The following is a 22,340-nucleotide window of genomic DNA, read 5'->3' as shown; positions in this document are numbered from 1 at the left end:
GTTCTACGTAGAATAATTCAAAACCGCGGGACAAACATGGAAGGAAAGTTTGAAGCTTTGCAAGATAGGGCAGGTTGCATAAACTTTAAACTCAGACGTCTATGATTATTAAAGTTATTGAGGAACTATCTTAAAATCGTGGAGGAAATGGATGATTAGAATCGTGGTTTGTCTTTTTTCGTGATCATGACAAAACGTACAGATGCTTCATAGAAATAATGAAGAGGTGGAAGTAAAACAATGAACATGCAGCCTTTACACAGTGTCAACGGTGTGCAGGACGACAGGTAGTCTACGCTATCGCTAATTTCTGATGTTGACCCTTGGTAATGGGTGGAGAGGATATACCCTGCTTATCAGACTTGTGTTTATTGATTGACAGTCATAACCACCCGGAAATTTTTCCTTTTTTTTTAACTGTATGATGATCCACGCTGGTTTGGGAGAAGTCCACAGAAATACAATAATGAGGATTAATCAAGCAGATCAATCATAATTCAAGCCATTATCTTTTGATGAGAATAAAACTGGCTGCTGCTGCTGCAGGCCGACTCTGTGACAGGAACATGTATTGCTTATTAATTGGCTTGTTTGGCGCTACCATTGAGGAGACAGAATATGTGTGAATTCATTTGGAAAGCTATGAGTCAGAGAAACAATGCTTTCCTGACATAAGTTACAAATCCTAGTCACATACCTAAACCATTTAAAGCGAGACCCATATCTAAACCACAAATCTTTTGGCCCACATAACATCATACTCAAAGTTGAAGAAAAACTATGAGATAAAACTACAGACATTGCTGGTGCCCAAATCTTACAATGCAATTCTATATGCAAATGAGTCTGTCTAAATGCAAAAGAAATGTCAAGTCATTACCATTAGTCAACAGTCTTGGTGAGGGTTATTCTCAGACCAAACTCTTTAGCATTTTGACAGAAATTCAATGAGGGTTCCCTGTTTCCATTATCAAACCCAATCCCTGCTTTAAACCTCATACCTAATTTACAGATGTTCCAAACTCAAATATTTCAGAGTATTCTACGTTCTAAGTGAAAAGTTTCCGTTTCAAAGAAAGAAAAAATCAATTTTAAGGGAATATAACAATAAATCATGATACATAATCTTGAAAAATTCATTGGAGTTTGTAATTAATCCAATAAATAAATTGGTCCTCTCCTGCTGTGTGTTTAAGTATGGGTCCAGCACTTGTTGTCTTGATTGCCTTGTCAAAGGAAATCAATGGATTGACCATCCCCCCTGGGCTTTTTCATCCTTTCATTACTCCATACATATCCAGGGGGCTGATGGACATAACATTTGTATAGGGACTTAGACTGGGGAGATTTCTCAATCAATCAGCCTGCTGGAAAACAAATTTCTGATACCATTACTCAACACAATCCAACACCTACAGGACCACAGAGCAATAACCCGATGAGCCCAGACATATTCTGTTCTCCTCCGCAATGACTAATTCTGTGAATTATAATAATTTATCACCTTTAAGGAGACACAATGGTCAGCATCATGCAAATCTTCAAACATAAAAGAATTTTATTACTACTACATTAAATCATCAATCATATGGTTTTTTTTCCTTCATAACAATCAATTGTTTTTGTATGAAATGCACCAGGGTTTTGAAAAATGTATAATGCATGCCCCATTGTGTACAAAAACCTATATAATTCATATCCACCATCTGGACTCTCTATAAAGAAGTACTATACATCAGGACTTGAAGCTAACTTTTTATGTCACCAGTCCAGCCAGACTGATAGGGTTTAATTTCAACCAGTCCGCAGAAAAAAATTACCAGTCCAACAGAGTTTTCCAGAAATAATTAAACATATTTCGTTAATGTACATGTATTCAAATGAAATTTAATTCAATATGCCCCAGACAATATTGTGAGACTTAAATGTGGGATTAGTATTTACGAATCAGATTCGCCTCATATCTACAGATTGAAGGTATTTCATAAGTATGATCTTCCAAAATGATGCTTCAGAAAATTAACCAGTCCCATCGGACTGACTAAAACAAATGTCAGTTAGTCCGCCAGACTTTTAACCAGTCACAGACTGACGGGCATGTGTTGATTTTGAGCCCTGTACATACCAAATAAAAAATGCATTGAAAGCTTATAGAAAATGATGGAAATTTAACATTGATGGCTCAATTAATCCACTTAAGGAAGAAACACTGCAGATTCATTTTACTAAGTGTGGTGTATAATTCTATCAGTGTCAGACCAGAAGACTAATTACGTATGAATACTGTGACAAAATTATGAGCCAGCACATTTGACTTATTAATTTTGATATTTTCAGACTATAAAGCGAAAAAGTTTTATCAGAGACCTCGAACAGTTGTAATATCTTGTAACAAATGGGTATATACGAAAATGACAGTAAAATAATTCCAACCCATTTAATGAAAAAAGATGCATTACATAAATTTCAATATTCAGAGCAACACGATGCAACAAAGAGCCATCTACACAAAGAGCCATCTACTAGTTAACAAGGATTGGGTTTCAAAAGATACAAGTAATCACCCACACTAACAGTAGGTCTTTGAGGGACCGAAACAAATAAATAAGAGAGAAGGTGGGCAATTGTAAGTTAAAAGAAATCAATGCACAATGTCTGGAATTTGGGAAATATTTGCGCAACTCTTAGAGTCTTGATTGTAAGCAATGTCAATATTTACAGATCAACAGACGAGTCCTAACGACTCGCAATCTAACTGGCTGGTATTTTTTCCCCTGTATCTTATGATCAAAAACCCTCTTGATAAAATCTTCATATTATTCTCAATTGGACATGAATCATAAGGTTGATATCACATGGGACAAGTTCAATAGAGTTTCAGATCTGTTGCCCAAGACAGTACCATGTCTAAATCCCAAACTGTCGATCCAATCCATTGTCAGCTGAATTCAGTTCCCTAGCTTTAGAGCAAACCAAATTGTTGGCGAGACATAAATCTTCTTTTAAATGCACCCAGATACTTTAATAATCAGCTGTTGTACTGTTGCTAGTAATGAATGAAGTGTATAACCTTTTAACAGAGGTTATCTACCCTGAGTTCTAAGGCATTTCGCATAATCACTCTTAGGTATGATAAATGTGCAGAATCTGCATAACAGAATAATTAAGTATTGAACTTGTAAAAACGTATTTGAATATTTGAAGTGCACACCCAAAGATACCAGACACCCCTATTAAAAATTCCTAAAACTCTTTAGTTACACATAAAAATCCCTTGTTTTGAAATATTATATGTAATCTTTTGAAGGGATTTAAAGAAACTTGGCCTCAATGGAGAGTACAGGAATCTGGCACATACAGTTTTAGAGCTTGTTCCCATATATCATATTTGGTTGTTTCAAAATCTTGCACTGTTGGGAGACGAGTCAAAGGCAGTGATGACTAAACTGTAAATTTACAAAAGATGGGAAACGTAAAATGCTCTGTGCATAGTTTTCTGTATACAGACCTGCAATGGGACCGAATCCCAAGCCCATTATTGACCAATGTGACTTTATTAGTTTGCGTTGTTCGTGCTCACAAACAAGGCCATATGTTGGAAGCCTCTCCAAATTTAGGAAGTGTCAATATTAATTAAACTTTTGCAAAACAAAGGAGAGAGAGAGAGAGAGAGAGAGAGAGAGAGAGAGAGAGAGAGAGAGAGAGAGAGAGAGAGAACACATGATGTTTTGTTTCCAAATCACAACCATGCCTTATAGGCTAATTAATGTCAAATGGTTTTCAATGTGTCATATTTGAAGTTAGCATAGATGTAACATATAACCATTAATGATCAACCAAATTAACCTAGTATACTATATTAGAAATTGAACAGCTTCAGCAATATTATCAATCAGGGTGGTAGTTACCGGAATCTATACCTATACCCTGACTGTCAATGACTATTTCATTTTATCCTTTGTCAAAAGGGGAAAGAATCGGACATTTGAAGGTGTTGTATTTACAGCAAATAAGGATAACCCTGCTTACATGTCTTACGATGTCAAAGCAATCATTTGTTTAAAAAAAATATCATATGTGGATGGATTTTGATACTTTTCAGGCATATGTGCATGGATAAAGGTGTGCTGCTCTCCCTAAGGGGCAATAACTGGTACTATGGAATTGAAATCCCAAAGGGTAAAATATGGAGCTCAACTTTACTCAAGCGCGCAACACAGCAACACCATAACACCAAGGAAGGCTATATAACAACTACAAAAATACATTAATTATTCAGAGAGATTTTAATGAGGATCGACTTCTATGATGATGAGTAACACTATCAGAGGATAATTTAAGGATGTACAAATATTATCTTCAGCATATTTTGTTGAAAAATTTTCCTATTCATTCATGAACTAGTATGAGAACAAACATATTGAGATTACTGGAATTTGTATTTCTGTATGCTGCATTTACTGGTTGGAATATTGGCAATTTTTTTTTTTTTTTTTTTTTTTTAAATTTTCTGAGTTATTATGTCAAATATAATTCATTTCCTGTATGAACAGCAGAGAGGCTGTTTTTTCACCATGAAATTACGATGCCATGAAAGTTTCTCCTACAGCACAAAAATTTAACCCTACGGAAATAAGTGATTTCACAGTAGATGGACTCCTCCATTGTTGTCTATAACAAGTGTTTGATCTGAACATTTGTTCATTTCCATGGCTCATCAGACAACAAATGACAAAATAACTGATATACTGGTACCCCCATACCAACTCTAAAGTATCGCATCTGTACTAATGAATTATATGTTACAAGATCTAATAGCTATCATAAATCAACATAAAAATACCTTTTCCCCTTTATATGCATTATTACGCAGTATTATTTCTCATTAAACACAATTCTGGTAAGTGATTTGTCTATTTCTTGAGACTTTCTTCTTCTCATATGTTTTTTCTCTCTTATATAATAATATTTCTGCTTCTTATTCTGCTTTTCTTCTTATGATTTTTTTGTTTTTTTGTTTTATTATTTTTACTATTTCATAAAATGTTAATTAGTCATCATCAAACTCAGTTCTGGTGGGTATTTTGTCCATTTTTTGCTTTATTTTTACTATTTTATAAAAATGTTAATTAGTCATCATCAAACTCAGTTCTGGTGGGTATTTTGTCCATTTTTTGCTTTATTTTTACTACTTTATAAAATGTTAATTAGTCATCATCAAACTCAGTTCTGGTGGGTATTTTGTCCATTTTTTGCTTTATTTTTACTATTTTATAAAATGTTAATTAGTCATCATCAAACTCAGTTCTGGTGGGTATTTTGTCCATTTTTTGCTTTATTTTTACTATTTTATAAAATGTTAATTAGTCATCATCAAACACAGTTCTGGTGGGTATTTTGTTTATTACTTTCCTGATCTTGCTTTTGATTTCATAACAGATTCATCTGTTTTGTTCCCTGGAGTAATTGTGACATCACTGTGTTTAATGCTGTGAAACTGATAATTTTTCAGTGCATGATGAAAAATCACAACGAACTTATGAAAGAGTATATACAGAACATTTTATCTACCAAAGTTGCATGAACTCACTTTAAAGTCTGCAATTTTCAATCAAATTCCACAATGAAAGCAATTTATGGTGAAAATGTTTGTATTTTGAACTTTGAGTTTTCACTCTGGCACCAGCTTGTTAGTGACAAATTGATTACATACACTGCCTAGACTGTTTCATGCATCTTGGGTAAGGCATGAATTTAACATTTCCAAATGTGGCAGAATAATAAAGGTGACTCACCATTTTGTGCGTTGACAGCCACGGTGCTGAGTAGCACCACTGCAGCAATGGTATTCAGAAGGCTGTTCATCCTCACCACAGCCTAAAAGCTGCTGCATATACTAATTCTATTTTACCTGAAATAATGTACAAAACAAAATACAACACCAAGTTTTTACCAATTCTGGAAAATTACCATCACCATACTCGGACCACCACCCGTCATGAGTTACTATTGTTAGTGAAGTTTTGTCTCCTGGCTCAGTGTTAATATTGGTATCTGTTAGTATAAGTGTTTCTCAAATAAATAAAACATCCACACAATGCTGGTGATATAATCCTCATCAAACTTGCAAACACACAATGATAAAACTCCGTCTCTTGGTTAAATTTCCCTTCCATATACAGGGCTTTATCTATCACTGGTTTTAAAAGTCATTTCTCCCCTATAAAGTCAGCACTTTTTTCCAGCTGGATATAACAAGACCCTCTCAGCTCTAACAGTCCAGGAGATAACACCGTGAATCATGGGCAAAATATTGGGGGCAAATTAATGACGGTTTCTCTCCATAAAAGTGAACTACCAACTTTTCAGCTTTAAAAGTATTCCAAGCCCCCCAAAAGAGAGATTGAGACATAAAAGGCAATTAAGTTTACAGTCAGTAAATTTCATGAATGAATAAATGAAGTCACTGGGTGTACAATGGGACACTACAATACACAATCAGTCCTTAGTGCTATGGCTCACTGAAGACACCTGGACTTCTTTCATTCACAAAAATCACTTTTTTCACAATTACCTAGGTGAATTACACTAAAAGTTAATTCCTCTGAATTTTGTCACATAGTTTCCAATATATGTCCATTCTATATGTGTCCACTTCACTTAAAACTTCCATCCAGCCAAGGGATAGTTCTTCCCATACAGTCCAGGTACATCATACCAATACATAGCTTTTGAATGAATCAGCCAATCAGAAACGTCGTTGCATTTCCTGTGGTGCAAGTTTTGATGTGTCTTTTGTCACAGTACAAAGGGAGATAAGGCCTATAGGCAATCTGGTCATGGATCATCTCACATACATTGTAATCTTAACACACTAAGTCAAATAGTTAGCCCATACTACCTTGTCATATTACATCAAAGAACAGTGTGCAGTGGTGAATTTAAAACCAATGTGTTTTTGTAATATTACATTTTGGGCTGGAATAGTAACCCTAAGGTGGTGGTCCATAATAAATTAAATATAATGATGTAATGCGTAATAATAATAATACATGAATTCAATGTAACCAGTAACGTCATAATTGGCTACAGGGTAACACTTCTTCTATCTGTTTCACACCTTTTTTATACGGATTTTAGATCGTTGAACATTAAATTCTGAGTGAGGTAAATTAGTGCAATGCATAATTGATGACATGCTACGTAACCATGGTACATGTCTTACTTTTCTTCCAATTGTATTTCACCTTGATTATGTTATTAAAAAATATACATTTCACTTTATTGTTAATTTCAAATATTTTATTCTTTTATTGAACACTAGTTTACAGCAGCTGAAAATGTTTATCACAACTCAGATGAATGCCATATAAGCCAAGAGAGACAACTCTAAGTTTGACTGTAACTTACCAATTCATGAACCATTCAAATAGAGCACCACAGCGACAAATGGCTGCTTTGTGTCTACATTTTCTCAATCAATCTGCAACAATAGAACTAATATTAATGTCAGAATAAATGTGATAGAATGATGGCAGTCTTGACACTTAACAAATTATTGTGTCCCTGAGCTCTCAGACTCAGCTTGATTCCAATCTGCTTTGCTCGAGTGTAATAATCATCTATTGTTTACATCTTTTACATCATTCAATCTAATACATATTCCAGAGCTTTCAATGAAAATAGGTTGTATTTGAAAACTCAAAACAAGTACATGTGCGACCAACATGAATTTTATTAGAGGAAGGGAAAAAATGCAACGGATCAGATTGGGATTCGAACGTGGGGCCCCTGAATTCTCTAGTCAGGTGCTCTACCAATTGAGCTATCTGGCCACTGGCGATCGAACCTGACTGACCGCTACAAGATAATACCATTACTTCAATAAAATTTTCAATATTTTGATCTTAAATTTAACAGATGGCATAAGATAAAGGGTTTTTCCTTATGTTTAGATTTCAAACTATCAACTTTCTTAACTGTTATAATTGACCAAACTGTAGTTCATAAACTTTGAATTTTAAAATAGAGTATTCTAATGTGTTCTATACGATAATCACTGCAGGAATGCATGTATTTAAATCTTATTGTTGTCAACACCAATATCCTAAGTCAATAGTTAGAAATATTGTTTAGTGGTAAATTATGCAGGTCGGGCCATTCAAATCCAGTGGTCCAATTGACTAGTGAGGGCAAAAATTCTGTGTATTTAACAGAAATTGAGTTCCGGCCCTTTCCACAGAATATCTTAATGACTAAGATAAAAAAAATTCTATTTGCCATTCAACCAAATACACATTTTAAGATCAAAAGTATGAATGCAAGTTTTATAAATCCTGGATATACTTTGTAAACCAATTAAGGAAATCTGTAAAAGACGTACAAGAGATAAAGAAATTAGTGTTTCTAAAATAAAAAAATTCATTTGAAGTCGTAAGATTTTTTGAAAAGTTGCAGGGTACCACCTCACATCAGATAATAACTGATTTCTGGATGACATCACTTTAAGTGTGACTCTGCAAAATCAGTTTGAGGAATACTTTTGTTCAAACAAGACATTCAACTTTTCTGATGAGCCGATTGACTGTTGTGGGACTGATATTGTTCATCCTAAATGACTCTCCCTAAAATTCACTGCGGATGTTTTCAATCATTTCATGCCGCAGGTGATTAAAAACCTTAAAGAGTTGATATGATATATAACACTAAAGCTGGATGAGCAGTTCATCATTTTATCAATGGTGTCAAAACCAGGAGCTGTGGTGCTCAATAGCTTTGGCAAAAACCAAATTAATTCAAACACCAACTAAAAATCAGAGGTTACCTTCCTAAAAGCCATATGGACAGGTGTATTGTCCTTGAAGTAGGAAGATGTGAATAATGATAATGTATTTACAGCACAGTTACAGGACGACTATCTTATAAATGTTACAGAGCCTTCAATACGCAACTTCCGAGATATCAGCTCTTCTGTGATGGAGGTACGTTCAGTATTCTGTTTAATGCTTGGTTGGGTACAAGATGTATACATATATTATAAGCTAGCTAAGCAAATAAAAATAAAAGTTATAAAGGCGTAAATTTTGTTTATATCGGCCATTGGTATACATTAAACTGACCGTATAGAGAGTAATATATATTTGAATTATGCCATTAAATTAAATATGGAATTATCTTTCTTTATCCTCTTCTGCAGGAGTGATACTTTCATTAAAAAAAAAGAAGGTGCATGATTATTGGTTTTTGTTTGAGTGATTTTATTATCAAATACTCATAAACTTAATAAAATTGTATGTCCCAGCAGTTTGGGTGGTTGCATGATGTCTAATGATCATCTTTTAGGCAATATATGAAGGCAGCAATAAGCATTTGTACCCACCGCATGTGGACAAATGTATGATTTGCCTCTCCGAATTGCACAAAGGGAAAGAACTATTGGGCAACTCGGAAATTGTGTATTTGGAGAGTAGTTACTGGAGTTACACCCCTTCCTCTGATCTGGCACCAAAATTATATGTAATAAAAAACACACAAGTACTGGGATATTTACCCATCATTTGAATAATATGCTTTGGCATTATGTACATTTAAAAAGGTTTTTAATGAATAACAAGAGGCCTGCTGACCTTAGCCTACTGGCTTTATTGCTCACTTGAGTATTAGTTGAAAGTATCACTAGTCCCAAGGGCTACGGAATCTAAAAATAATTCCTGTTCTGAATACCTAGGGTAAATTCTAATACTCAGCAAAAGTATTAAACAAGATGTGTTCTTAAATGCCCTCGAGAGTGCCTGTACTGATGAAAGGCTTAGTGTAATATATGTAACATTAACCCGAAATGACTAATTTTAACCTGTCCTAGAGTCAAAACCCTGGGGTTATGAAATTCACAATTTTAGTACATACTATATTCTGCTTTTCCTAAATATGCATTTAGTTTTTATACTCTATCAACAAACTTAAAGAAGTCCTTCAAATGATAAACACATTAATCACTACAATGAATAATAATTTTGGCTCCACCCTGGAACTAGTAAACACTTATATAAATGTTTTATACATATACACTACATATACAAAGTTTGGCCCCACCCTGGAGTCAGAAGCCCTACCCTGGGGATCATGAAATTTATAATTTTGGTAGAGGTTTTCCTGCTCTACATCACCATGCATTTAGTTTTTTTCTTTTGAAATATGCAGTTGCAGAGAAGATTTTGGAAAAATTGGTCAATTTTTGGCAGATTTTATCCCACCCCTAAGGCCCCAGGAGTGCAGGACTCTAACCCTGAAATTTACAATTTATGCCCCCCTTGTCCCAAAGATGCTAAATACCAAATTTGAAAATATGAATGGTACTTATCAAGAAGTTAGAAATGTTAAATTGTTAGCACGATGGACAATGGACGCAGACCATTTGCAATAACCTGAGTTTACTCAGGTGACCTAAAAATGTACTAATGTTAAAAAGATATGCTAAAAAAAAATTTAAAACTCAAAAGGAGTTGTCTCCTTGTCAATATTGACTATATCTAGAAAAAGGTTCTTCAGTTATCAATATTGCTGCATGCATCCCAGTGTCATAATTTACCTTCTGACCTGAAAATCAATTGCTGTCATTCATAAGTGATGATCGACCTGTCTATGAACTTCAGTTTGATAACTATCAGAGTTAAGGGTTAATGTATGTATGTTAAGTAAGCCCCATGACCTTTTTACCAGCAATCTAATAAAAGTCTTCTACAAGACATGACTGACCTGTCAATAAAGTTTGGTCACCATCGGGCAAAGGATTCTCTAGTAATAGGACAACAACTGGCGGATGAATGCTAGAGAGCCCCACGACTTTCAGTGGCGTAGCTAGGTGTGAAATATTTGTAAGCAGGGCATTTTTCGTAATATGTAATAAAAATTTTAACAAAAATATTTGCAAGCATGTGCTTACAGTGCTACAATGTAGCTACAACTAAAAATCTGCCTATGAAATGTCATATCCCTGTGAATTTGAATCCGTATGAATCCAGATAAGTGTTCTTATTGGTTGGATATTAATAGCTGTATGCATGTTGGAAAGCCCTGTAACCTATGGAATGTGAAAATCAATAAAGGTCCTCTACTAGTTATGTTGGTGCCTCTGAAGTTTGATCACCATCAGGTTCTTCTGCTGGACAATAATTATGGTATGCATGCTATAAAGTCTAATGACCTTTGACTTTTGAATTGAAAATCAAAAGGGGTTTAAGGTAGTACTCTACATCATCATAATGGCTGACTTCCTTTAAAAACATGGATGAAAAAATAGATATCAGCAATATTAGACTTTTCCTTTTCCATTTAAATACCTAGCCGAGTAGCTCAGTAGGTTAGAATACCGACTACTGAACTGTAGGTCACAGGTTCAAGTCCAGCAGGGGTTTTAAATTTTTTTTTCAGATTACCTTCTATTAAAACTGTATTTTTGACAAAATAAAGTAGATTTAAAAATTTTCAACTTCAAAATATAGTTGTACACATCCTCCATTTTTCATCTACATCAAATTTCTCTGGTGTAGCATACCTCCTTAACCTAATAGTCATGACCAATCTGCCTATGCCGTGTGATGACCATTGGATAAAGGATTTTTTTGTGATCTGATGGACAACATATATTACAGACAGATGAATGTTAAGCAATATGTGCTGCCTTCTTTGAAGGGGAGGGGGTTATCATGATTATTGATTTTAAATGCCCAAAATGACAGCACTGTCAGTGGATTTTTGCCCGGTAATGTGAAGGAAACACACCCGTCCAAAAGCCCCAGTTTCAGAAAGCCCCTGAAGTCTTTGTTTGTGTTACAATGATCTACCTTCTGCAGTTAATCTCCTTACACTGGAAGCTGGGAGCGTGCAGTTAATCTCCTTACACTGGAAGCTGGGAGCGTGCAGTTAATCTCCTTACACTGGAAGCTGGGAGCGTGCAGTTAATCTCCTTACACTGGAAGCTGGGAGCGTGCAGTTAATCTCCTTACACTGGAAGCTGGGAGCGTGCTTGTCATATTGCGGTCCTAAACTTCACAGTGCAGTAAGAGATAGAGTATGGGTCCTAAACTTCACAGTGCAGTAAGTGATAGAGTATGGGTCCTAAACTTCACAGTGCAGTAAGAGATAGAGTATGGTAGAGCTTACATAACTCAAGTCTTCATTATATCCATAAGAATGAAATTTTAAACTTTGAGGTGACAAGCCAACATCCTTTCCATGAAGTGCTCCATTAAGTTCACCAGTGTGAGGCGTCACAGTTCATACCCTCATGTATTTTCAAAAGTGAGATTTATATCTTTAAATAATTCTTAAAAAACCTTACATTGCTTGCGAAAAAAAAAAATCCCATAAGGGACACATAGATATTATCAGTGGCTAGAATTATATATCAGTTTTCAGTCATTACACTTAATTCTCAGAAACATTTCTTCACTGGCACTTTAATTACAATCAGATATAGTAAATTTTTCATATGTAACAGGAAGGGAGAAAATGCAATGGATCACACTGGGATTCGAACCCAGGTCCCCTGAATTTCTAGTCAGGTGCTCTACCAACTGACCTATCTGGCCACCTGCAAGTCCAGGGGTGGTCAACAGCACCAAATGTAACAGGAAGGGAGAAAATGCAACGGACCAATCACCAGACCAGGATTTGAACCCGGGCCCCCCTGAATCTCTAGTCAGGTGAACCCAGGCCCCCTGAATCTCTAGTCAGGTGAACCCAGGCCCCTTGAATCTCTAGTCAGGTGAACCCAGGCCCCCTGAATCTCTAGTCAGGTGAACCCGGGCCCCCTGAATCTCTAGTCAGGTGAACCCGGGCCCCCTGAATCTCTAGTCAGGTGCTCCACCAACTGAGCTAACTGGCCACTGGTGATCGAACCAAACTGACCGCTACACTCCTCCCTCCTTAGCTCAGGATCTTTATTCCCTAGCAGGCATTTTCACCTGTCAGTTCCAGGGGCTGTTTTATGGCACCAAATGTAACCGGAAGGGAGAATATGCAATGGACCAGACCGTGATTCGAACCTGACCCCCCTGAATCTCTCACTGGTGCTCTACCAACTGAGCCACTGGCCACCAGCGATCAAACCCGACTGCTACACATTATTACTTTAGTTGATGCCATACTCTGAGGAACACAACATGCTGTGTGCCCCCTGCATTTAAAGGGAAATAACTCATGCAGCAAGTTTAACACTTAAAATTGCCTTACAGATCAAAGAAGAGGTTTTTTAACAACTGCGATTCATGTATTCATTTTTTTTCTCTCTCGACTGATTCATGTATTCATTTTTCTCTCGAGACTGGCTCATGTATTAATTTTTCTCTCTCTCGACTGGTTTATTTATTTAAGAACTGGTTCATTTATTCATTTCTTTTTAATGTCCAAAATTCCTATCATTTTTGGACACAAAATTTTGTTTCCATGACACATACAGTGAATTTTTTTTCACATTGATTTTCCAGGAAGGATTGAAAGTTGCTTCCCTTTGCTCACATTTTCACAAAGACTGGTCAATCTGTGAAACAATGTCATTGTTAATATAGCATTTGTTCTTGAAATTGTGGTACAGTATCTAATATTTTGCACCTTTTGAGTTTTTCATAATTGGACTAATTACTAGTATTCAGATCAAGGTATAAACATCATAACAATAGCAATATTATTAAGTTCATGATAATGATATTAAGGTATGAACTTCACGATTGGATCAACTCATTATGTAAGGTAATAACACTTCTTATGCACCACTTCAAGGATATAAAGCCTAAAAAGTACCTACTTCACATTGTAATAAAAATTGGTAGAATCTCTCTAAAAGAAAGCTTTCATGCAAGCTATCGCTCCTCTCGATTTTTTGTTGTTGGTTTTTTGTAATCATTCTACCATAGACTCAGCATTACGATTTTCTTTATTATTTCCTCTTGGAAGAGGGAATGGTCAGTTATTTAAAAACTGAATTTTCTTCACATTAGGTTAATACCTTGTGCCAAGCTGGATTGAAAATGGCCTCACAGATGTAGTTTCTGAAGATAAAACCAACTACAAACAACTGATTGGAAAAGACCACTTGAGACTTCCATTCAGACAAGTTAATAAGGTAGAAAAGAGGATTTGTATCTTGCTTTAAAATGAATTTCTAAAAATTTCCAAAGAATTGCTTCTTACTTTAAGATGAATTTCTGATATTACTTCCAAAGAATTGCTTCTTGCTTAAGGACAAAATCTAAATTCATATAATTCCACCGATACTGTTTCAATCTGTAAAATCATTTTGGTTGCCAACCTACAACTGAAACACATATAAACCAATCAGAACAATTCTATTAAAGGTTGTTGTAATGATAGGTTTCATTTCCATTGAAAATTTGAACAAAATGAATGTACTTTTACTTGTATAAAAAATAAATAAATCAATGGACACATATTTTCTTTCACGTTCTAACTATATTATGCAACAGATGTTGCAAAATACCCCCTGCTTGGAGGTAAGTGAAAAATGACAAATTTCCGATCTAGTGGGCACTGACTCTCATTAATCTCAGCGTTAATCTCAGACATTCTGCTCCCTGATCATCAGATAACAATTTTAACATAAATATGCCACACAAAATGGAACACAGGCTCTAGTCTTCGTGAAGTGAGAGATAGAAAGCATCAAACACATTTCTCGTAAACTTTGATTTTAAATGCACACTTTTCATAAACAAGAATATCCTGTTATGCTAAATTTGTGTGCTATTACCGACCTCTGAACTTAAGCATCATTTAACTACAAACTTCGTTTCTTCCCTAATTGACCTCAGGTAATATATGTATACATACTGTGGTGTTATAAGTATGTTGTAACAGTCAAGATTTAAAATGGGTTGGAAATATACTTTAAATACCCACCCCTACAGAAAATAGATACGGCACACTTTGGGTACCTTTTTCAGGTTCACTTTGGGTACCCTTTTCAGGTACACTTTGGGTACTTTTCGGGAACACTTGGGTATTTTTTGGGTACTTTTGGGTACATTTTGTGTACATTAAAAAGTACCCAGAATGTACCCAAAAGTATACCCAATTTGGAACCACACTTTAAAAGATTTACAGCTGCAGCCGGGTACTCTTTGGGTAGTCCACATCTTATATATCTCCACTTAGATATAAAAACAGACAGAATTTTAAGTGATGACATCTAATTTCATCAGGACAATCATTCATCGAGGCACATTATCTTTAGAGTTCAGACTTCCATTAGATTTTCATGTTTTTAGATTATGCTCACTTGTTTATTTTCTAGATGTGACCGACCAGGTTCTGATCCAGATTTAATTACATCTGCTAAGAAAGTCTGCTGATACAAAGAGAATTGTGGCAAGTGAAGTCCATGGTGACCTGGAGTTCTATGATCTGGGACAACAGAGGACACTAACTGGTAGTCACTAGTGTGCATTTTTTATTGTGATGTCATCATAATGTGCAACTCAATTTATTGTGATGTCATCATAATGTGCAACTCAATTTTAAATGCTTTATGAATGTTTACTGCTGTCTTGAAGTAGAAAGATCAAATTTTGTTAAGAATTACAATTACTTTAATATTGATCGTCAATTTTTGTTCAGATGACTATAATTGCAATGGTCTGTGTGCAAGTTTGTTGACATTTTTTTTTTCTTATTATCTATATCAATTTTTTTAAAACAGCGTAATTTAGTACAATTGTAATAGCATGCATGCAATGTTTGTAAAATCTTTCAGAATATTAATCCTCATCATTGTCATTATGCAATCATGAATGTTTACCATTGATAAATATATAAATCAATGCATACTGGACTGTTCATTTTGGACAGCAATACTTTCTATACTAGCTAGATACTATGTGGGTTTCAGAATTACAGCCAGATTCCAGGTGGATGAGATTTCTGTGATGGATATTGCATAAAATTATCTGACTGCATTCCTGCTCATTTTCCAGCTCTCCTGCCAGCATGGCATCAAATTTTGCTCCATTTTGTTTTAGTCAGATCTCATCTACATAATTCATGGCCTGTTGACAGGGTGTATGATGCATTTGTTGCACATTCATGAAAGTGGTGCCACCATTGTTCAAATTGACCATATCATTAAAGTGGCCATGGTTCAAATTGACCATATTCTGATAAGAAATCTCAAGGTACTGTACATAGGCCATGCCTCATTCAAATGCAGATCGAAAACTGGACTATCCAATATCTGATGACAATTGAAAACTCTCTTGGAAAAAATATTCTCTCAGAGAGAGAGAGAGAGAGAGAGAGAGAGAGAGAGAGAGAGAGAGCTAGTAATGGTTAGCCAATGCTTCTTTAGTTTTCACAATGTATTGAATTCAGCCTCCCTCGGAGTGAATTATAAGTCTCCGATATCCTTCGGTACCAGGTCCCGGACATAAGCAAACAATGAGGTTCCAGACATAAACAAACAATGAGGTTCCAGACATAAACAAACAATGAGGTCCCGGACATAAACAAACAATGAGGTCCCGGACATAAACAAACAATGAGGTCCCAGACATAAACAGACAATGAGGTCCCAGACATAAACAGACAATGAGGTCCCGGACATAAACAAACAATGAGGTCCCGTACATGCAGCAAACACCGCTTTTAGTGTGCAATGACAGACAAGATAATAATGACATATATAGTACTGCCCCTGGATCGCTGTGTTTTAACCCCCTCTAATGCTAGGGCATTGATAAAAACTGTGACACAATAATATTCAGTAGCATTAGCAAACAATGATAACATGTATGCTTGTATCATGTTATTCTGTGTGAATAATTCTATTGAATTTTCTTGATATTGACAGCAACAGGAGATTTGGTTTCCATAGAAATAGAAGAAATCTATTAGGAATCAGATGAGGCAAAAATGCTTTGAATCTATCTAGACCCAATGGCAGCATGTTACCCAATTATTCTCTGCTCACAAATGATACTGAAAACTGTGTGTATTGCTGGTAATTCTATATTTTCCACGACTTTTACAGCCTGAAATCAACGAAACACTGCATTCAAAAAATCATTAATTGTTGAATCATTCACTTGAGCAAAGACTTTTCTGACTTATAAATAATATATGCATATTCTTTGGGTAAAACCACAGGCAATTATATTGCTTGGGTTCGAATTTACTATTAAAGACTTTTAATAGTAACTTCGACCCCAAGCGATACAATGGCCTGTGGGTAAAATTACAGAATGTTTTAAGTTCCCTGTTAATGATGACATGTTGGTTACAACCTAGATATTGTAGGGGGTGGGTGGGGGTAGGGGAAGTTTAGGGGCTGTGATGTAGAATGTGCAGGGGTGGGTGGGGGTAGGGGAAGTTTAGGGGTTGTGTTGTAGAATGTGCAGGGGTGGGTGGGGGTAGGGGAAATTTAGGGGTTGTGTTGTAGAATGTTTTCTAAATTAACTGACCAAAAATCACAAATGAACATTGTTCAGAGTTACTCAATGTAAAACAGAAACATTTCATTCACAAAGTCCACAATTTGGTATGTTTGATACTCAGTATCTGACCATTGAACAGATTGTTTTAAAGTTACACATATGGTACTATAGTCTAAGCCCCAAATTGTTTTGATTCAATATACTGTGAACTCATTAAATATACATACAACCAAATGTCAGTGCTAAAAAAAAATTTTTTTTTGTTTTCTACAGATTTGCCCAATTTCTGTCAAGTGGCTCTATGTCATCAATTGTCGATATGAACTTAGTCAATGTGAAGGAGGTATGCTACACCAGACAAATCTGATCTGAACTTAGTCAATGTGAAGGAGGTACGCTACACCAGACAAATTTGATATGAACTTAGTCAATCTGAAGGAGGTATGCTACACCAGACAAATCTGATCTGAACTTAGTCAATGTGAAGGAGGTATGCTACACCAGACAAATTTGATATGAACTTAGTCAATCTGAAGGAGGTATGCTACACCAGACAAATTTGATATGGATGAAAAGTGGAGGATATGTACAATATTTTGTAATTGAAAACATTCAAATTTACTTTATTTAGTCTAAAACTGCAGTTTTAGTAGAAAGCAATCTGAAAAAATTAAAAACCCCTGCTGGACTCGATGTGCTAACCTACTGAGCTACTAATTTTAAGCTAGGCAATGATTTTAGAAATGAATAGACAAATATTGCTGATATTTATATTTTCATCCATGTTTTAAAAGGAAGTCAGCCATTAATATGACGATGTAGAGTACATCCTTAATTAATGGGTCATCTAATATTTTTGCATGAGATGCATGCAATGTTTAGAGAAAATATGGTTGCATGTGACTTTTGGGGGAATAATAAGGAATTGTTGGTTTTAACATACTGGATTTCACTGAAAATTGCTGAAACACGTATGCAATACAATTATTACAGAATTTCATCTCTCAAATTTTTTCATGGACAACAGGACAAGATTTATTTTCATTATCATTTTATGATTTATTGTATCTAGTAACATTTTTACAATAGCATTTCTTGATTTGTTTCAGACAACAACAAAAAAAATGAAAATAATCCAAAATTTGAATATCTTTATCTATCTTAATTTCATCACCCCTCTGATTCCCTTGGATTAAAGTGTTGAGCTGGCATCTGTAAACTGCAATTTTTTTTTTTGCTACATTAGGCAAAAGTTTTAATTTTCTCTTTTGATTGATGTGTTATAATCATCAATTTACTCAAATGGGATGAGAAAAATTGTGTTCACAAAAAGGAAAGAAAAACGGTAGAACAGAAGGTTTTCCATTTAAGATCTTCATTCATTGATCCTGATCACAAGCTGTCGGCAGAAATTGCCTTAATAGCTACTGTATGCAATGCTTTTGTTTAAGACAGCATATGAATTCAATAATAAAAACTTCATTTTTAAAACTGATATAAAGCATTTTTTCATTGGAGAGAGTTGTATTCCTGAAAAACTTTATTATTGTTTGTCCAAGATTTGAAACGAGATATCTTTGTCATGTGGTAACCTCGGATAACAGACGACAAAGCTCATTGTGTGGAAGAAAAACCAAAGATAAAAAAATAATTGATGTATACTCACTAATGGTATGGTAACAAAAGCCATTCTATCAATGTGTGCAAAAATTGGATGAGCTCCGATTAGTTTGGCTCTGATCAAAATACTGAGAGAATTATCGTACTCTTTTGGCGATTTTGAATACAAGTTTATAAATGGTTTATGATGCCATGCTTATAATGACTTCATAATATCATAAAATATAGAAACCATCGTGAAAATTGCATTGTAGTTTTAGCTATTTAATCATAATGTACCCTTTACTATTTCTTATACTGAGAAGTGTTCACTTCATCAATTTTGATTTGGGGGGGGGGGGGGGGGGGAGATGGGGGATATCTGACACTGGGGCCCAATGTAAGCTGTAGTAAGTGAACCTATTCTTCTAGATTTATAACAAAGTGAGGAATTGTGATGTTGGCAGATCACAATTTTTTTTTTTTTTTTTTTTTACATTTATAAGAGTATGAGATGGTGATGTCTGATCTTAGAAGTTTTCAAGCTGCTACAAAAAATGACTGTGAAGATCCTGATCACCATTGATGTTTTTAGAACAATTCTGTTTTCTCTATTACCATAATAAGATTCTTAATTGTTTTTCAAATACTTTAAGTTGATTGATGCATTAAATTGAATGACCAATTCTGTTAATCCTTCATAAAGACAAGAGGACTCCAAAGAAACGTAAATCTAAACATAGGCGTAAAAGACGGACTATTTAATCCCCATTTTTGTTTCAGTTTCCAATCTAGTAATATCTGTAGAACTATAAGAACAATCCATGAGATTTTCCAGCAGTACATTAACTATTCATTATGCAGGAACGATGGCACTTACACAGTTTTTTCCTCTCCACTGTATTGATTGGGCCAGACTTAATAATCCTTTTGTCAGACACACACACACTTGGTAAGACAACAATCCCCTGAATCATGGATGAATTCAATCCTTTACACCTCATTTCCACGACCAGAAACAAACTGGATTAATGTGTTTGACATGAAGAGATGCAAACTTTTTTGCGAGATACATCGATACTCTGTCTTGTGCTTTGTGTCCGCAGCTGGAAAGACTGACTCAGCGGTGCTCGTTAAACAAATTACAAGACTTTCTTTCAACAAATCGTTAATTTCAGAGGACTTTTGTGAACATACAGAGAAAGGCCTCATTTTCACTTTTATAATAGTCCACTGTCCAAATTTGTGTCAAAAGGAATCACTTGCAGGGTGGATCCCAGAATCTAAAACCTTCAGGGATGGGGGCGTACATGTACATTCTTTATGGAGTTAGCCATTTTGGTGTTATTTTCACAGATACCTTAATTATGAAAGTGTACGTGATTATGGGGTGGACACAGTGGATTAATAACAACACTCTTCCCATTCCTCTCACTACTTTTGCAATAACTCGCTTTTATAAACCCCACAATTTTTCTCCCTTAGAATAAGAAATGCTCTTTGTATAAAAGGTAGTTGTATTAACACAATCTTTTGTTAATCATAATTAATTTTCACGTGCCATAAGAAAACAAAACAACAAATCTTGAAAAACAAGAATTTTTCTACGAATGAAAAATCTAAATGTAAAGCTATGCATTATACCTCAATCGACTATTGCATATGTTACAGGCCCATGAAAAAACTAGATATAATAATTTTGGCACCCGGTTACCTAAAAAAAATTTTTTTTTAATGCTTTCCGGAAAGATTAAAGAGCACAGTTTTAGAGTCAATTACATGCCTATATATACTAGAAAGATTAGAAAGATAAATCTATGGCTTGAATATGAAGTTTGTATAAGTCTGCATTCATTTTTTTTCCTGAAAGAAAAATTGCATGAAAAATAGCCATTTTATATTAGAATACCGAATACAACGTATCATCTTTATGATGTCATAATTCTGAATCTACATCATTTCAATGTTTCAATCAAAATGAGAATAACAGCTGCCTTGCGTCAGCATTCTTGTACAATGAACTTAATTTTGAAGCAAATTAAGCATGATTGCCAATTTTGTGGGCCAAATACACCCCTTATCATATATAGTTCTTTCAGCATCTTTATCTGACAAATTATGTACATTTGAAATGTTTCAGATATTGCAAATATCGGTTGACCCCCAACTGACCGGTTGTTCGTCTCTTCATATTTTATGATCAGCATTATCAAAACTCCACACTGAAATTTCAGCAATAACTATGGCAAGCTTAATTGCGTATATATAGAAAATTCACATAATTATCCTTGACATTACAACATCATTACTTGTTCTGTTCTGTCCTTTCTTGACTTCTTTAACAGGAACACACATAAAAGAGACCCTATCTCCGACATCAGGAGGCAAATAATGTTATCACTTGTGATTCCCAAGAAAAAACTTAACCGATAAGACGGTGCAGACAACAAGAAGCTGTGGAAAAGTAAGATAAATAAATAGTCATTTGGAGGTTCATATAAAATATCTCTAGTTTCATTATGTTCTGATGTGTGATAAATCTCAGAATGACGGCCTTGTCTCCGACGTCTTCCGCTTTTCTTTTTTGTGTGGAATAAATTCTGTCGTTCATTTGTTTACCCTGATCACAGTTCACAGAATGAACAAACCAGTTGTTTGGGAACGAATAAATGAACAACAATTAAAATGTGAGTAATATCTCGAAAAGTCATATCATATCTGACACCAAACCATGCATTAAATAGACACTGAAAAACTCGAGAGGACATCTCTCCTTATATCTGACCTGATGATTCCTGCATAATAATGAAGACCTGATAATTCACCATGTGCTGTCCCATGATAACCAAATCATCATCTAGTAGTTTAAGACTAAGATGATCAAACCCTTACAAAGACTTTAAAAAAAACACACCAAAAAACAAACAAACAAAAAACCCCAACACACTCAAACCGATCAACAAGGAGGCACACCTCTGATGAACATTAAATGGACCAAAAGGCCTTATAACATGTAATACAGAATGTCATATCCCAGATATTTCTTCTCTAAAAGGCAATTATTTGATTTTCATTCCACAAAGGAATTTAAAATATTTCCATTTACACACACAACAATTACATGTTAAAAATATTATTTGTATTTCAGTAGCTGTTACATGTATATAAATTCAACTTTTTTCTGAAAATTTTTCCAAAACTCAGTTAAAATTTACTAGTATATGCTTACTTATAGGAGAATCCCTGTGTTGAGTGTACAACAATGTCAGATAGTATTTATTGACCTTTCAGTTAACA

At 35.0% G+C, this 22,340-nt stretch overlaps 1 protein-coding gene across 23 annotated transcripts in view; it reads right to left on the bottom strand.

Annotated features, from left to right (window-relative positions):
- Positions 1-22,340, bottom strand: part of LOC125671122 (tyrosine-protein phosphatase Lar-like) — an 86,569-nt gene that overhangs the window by 49,528 nt on the left and 14,701 nt on the right. For 19 of the 23 annotated variants that reach the window (XM_056163791.1, XM_048906595.2, XM_048906600.2 and 16 more), the window contains 2 exons: positions 7,411-7,483; positions 5,796-5,911 (listed from right to left, as the gene is read on the bottom strand). In XM_056163791.1, coding sequence (XP_056019766.1) covers positions 5,796-5,865 — 70 coding nt within the window. In that variant the 5' untranslated portion in view covers positions 5,866-5,911; positions 7,411-7,483. Of the gene's footprint in view, positions 1-5,795; positions 5,912-6,574; positions 6,738-7,410; positions 7,484-22,340 lie in introns of those variants that run through there. The other 4 variants (XM_056163792.1, XM_056163795.1, XM_056163798.1 and 1 more) reach the window with 2 other exon arrangements.

The sequence above is a fragment of the Ostrea edulis genome, chromosome 4, assembly GCF_947568905.1.
Source record: "Ostrea edulis chromosome 4, xbOstEdul1.1, whole genome shotgun sequence".
NCBI classification, from domain to species: domain Eukaryota; kingdom Metazoa; phylum Mollusca; class Bivalvia; order Ostreida; family Ostreidae; genus Ostrea; species Ostrea edulis.
This window is presented reverse-complemented; position numbering and strand designations above follow the sequence as displayed.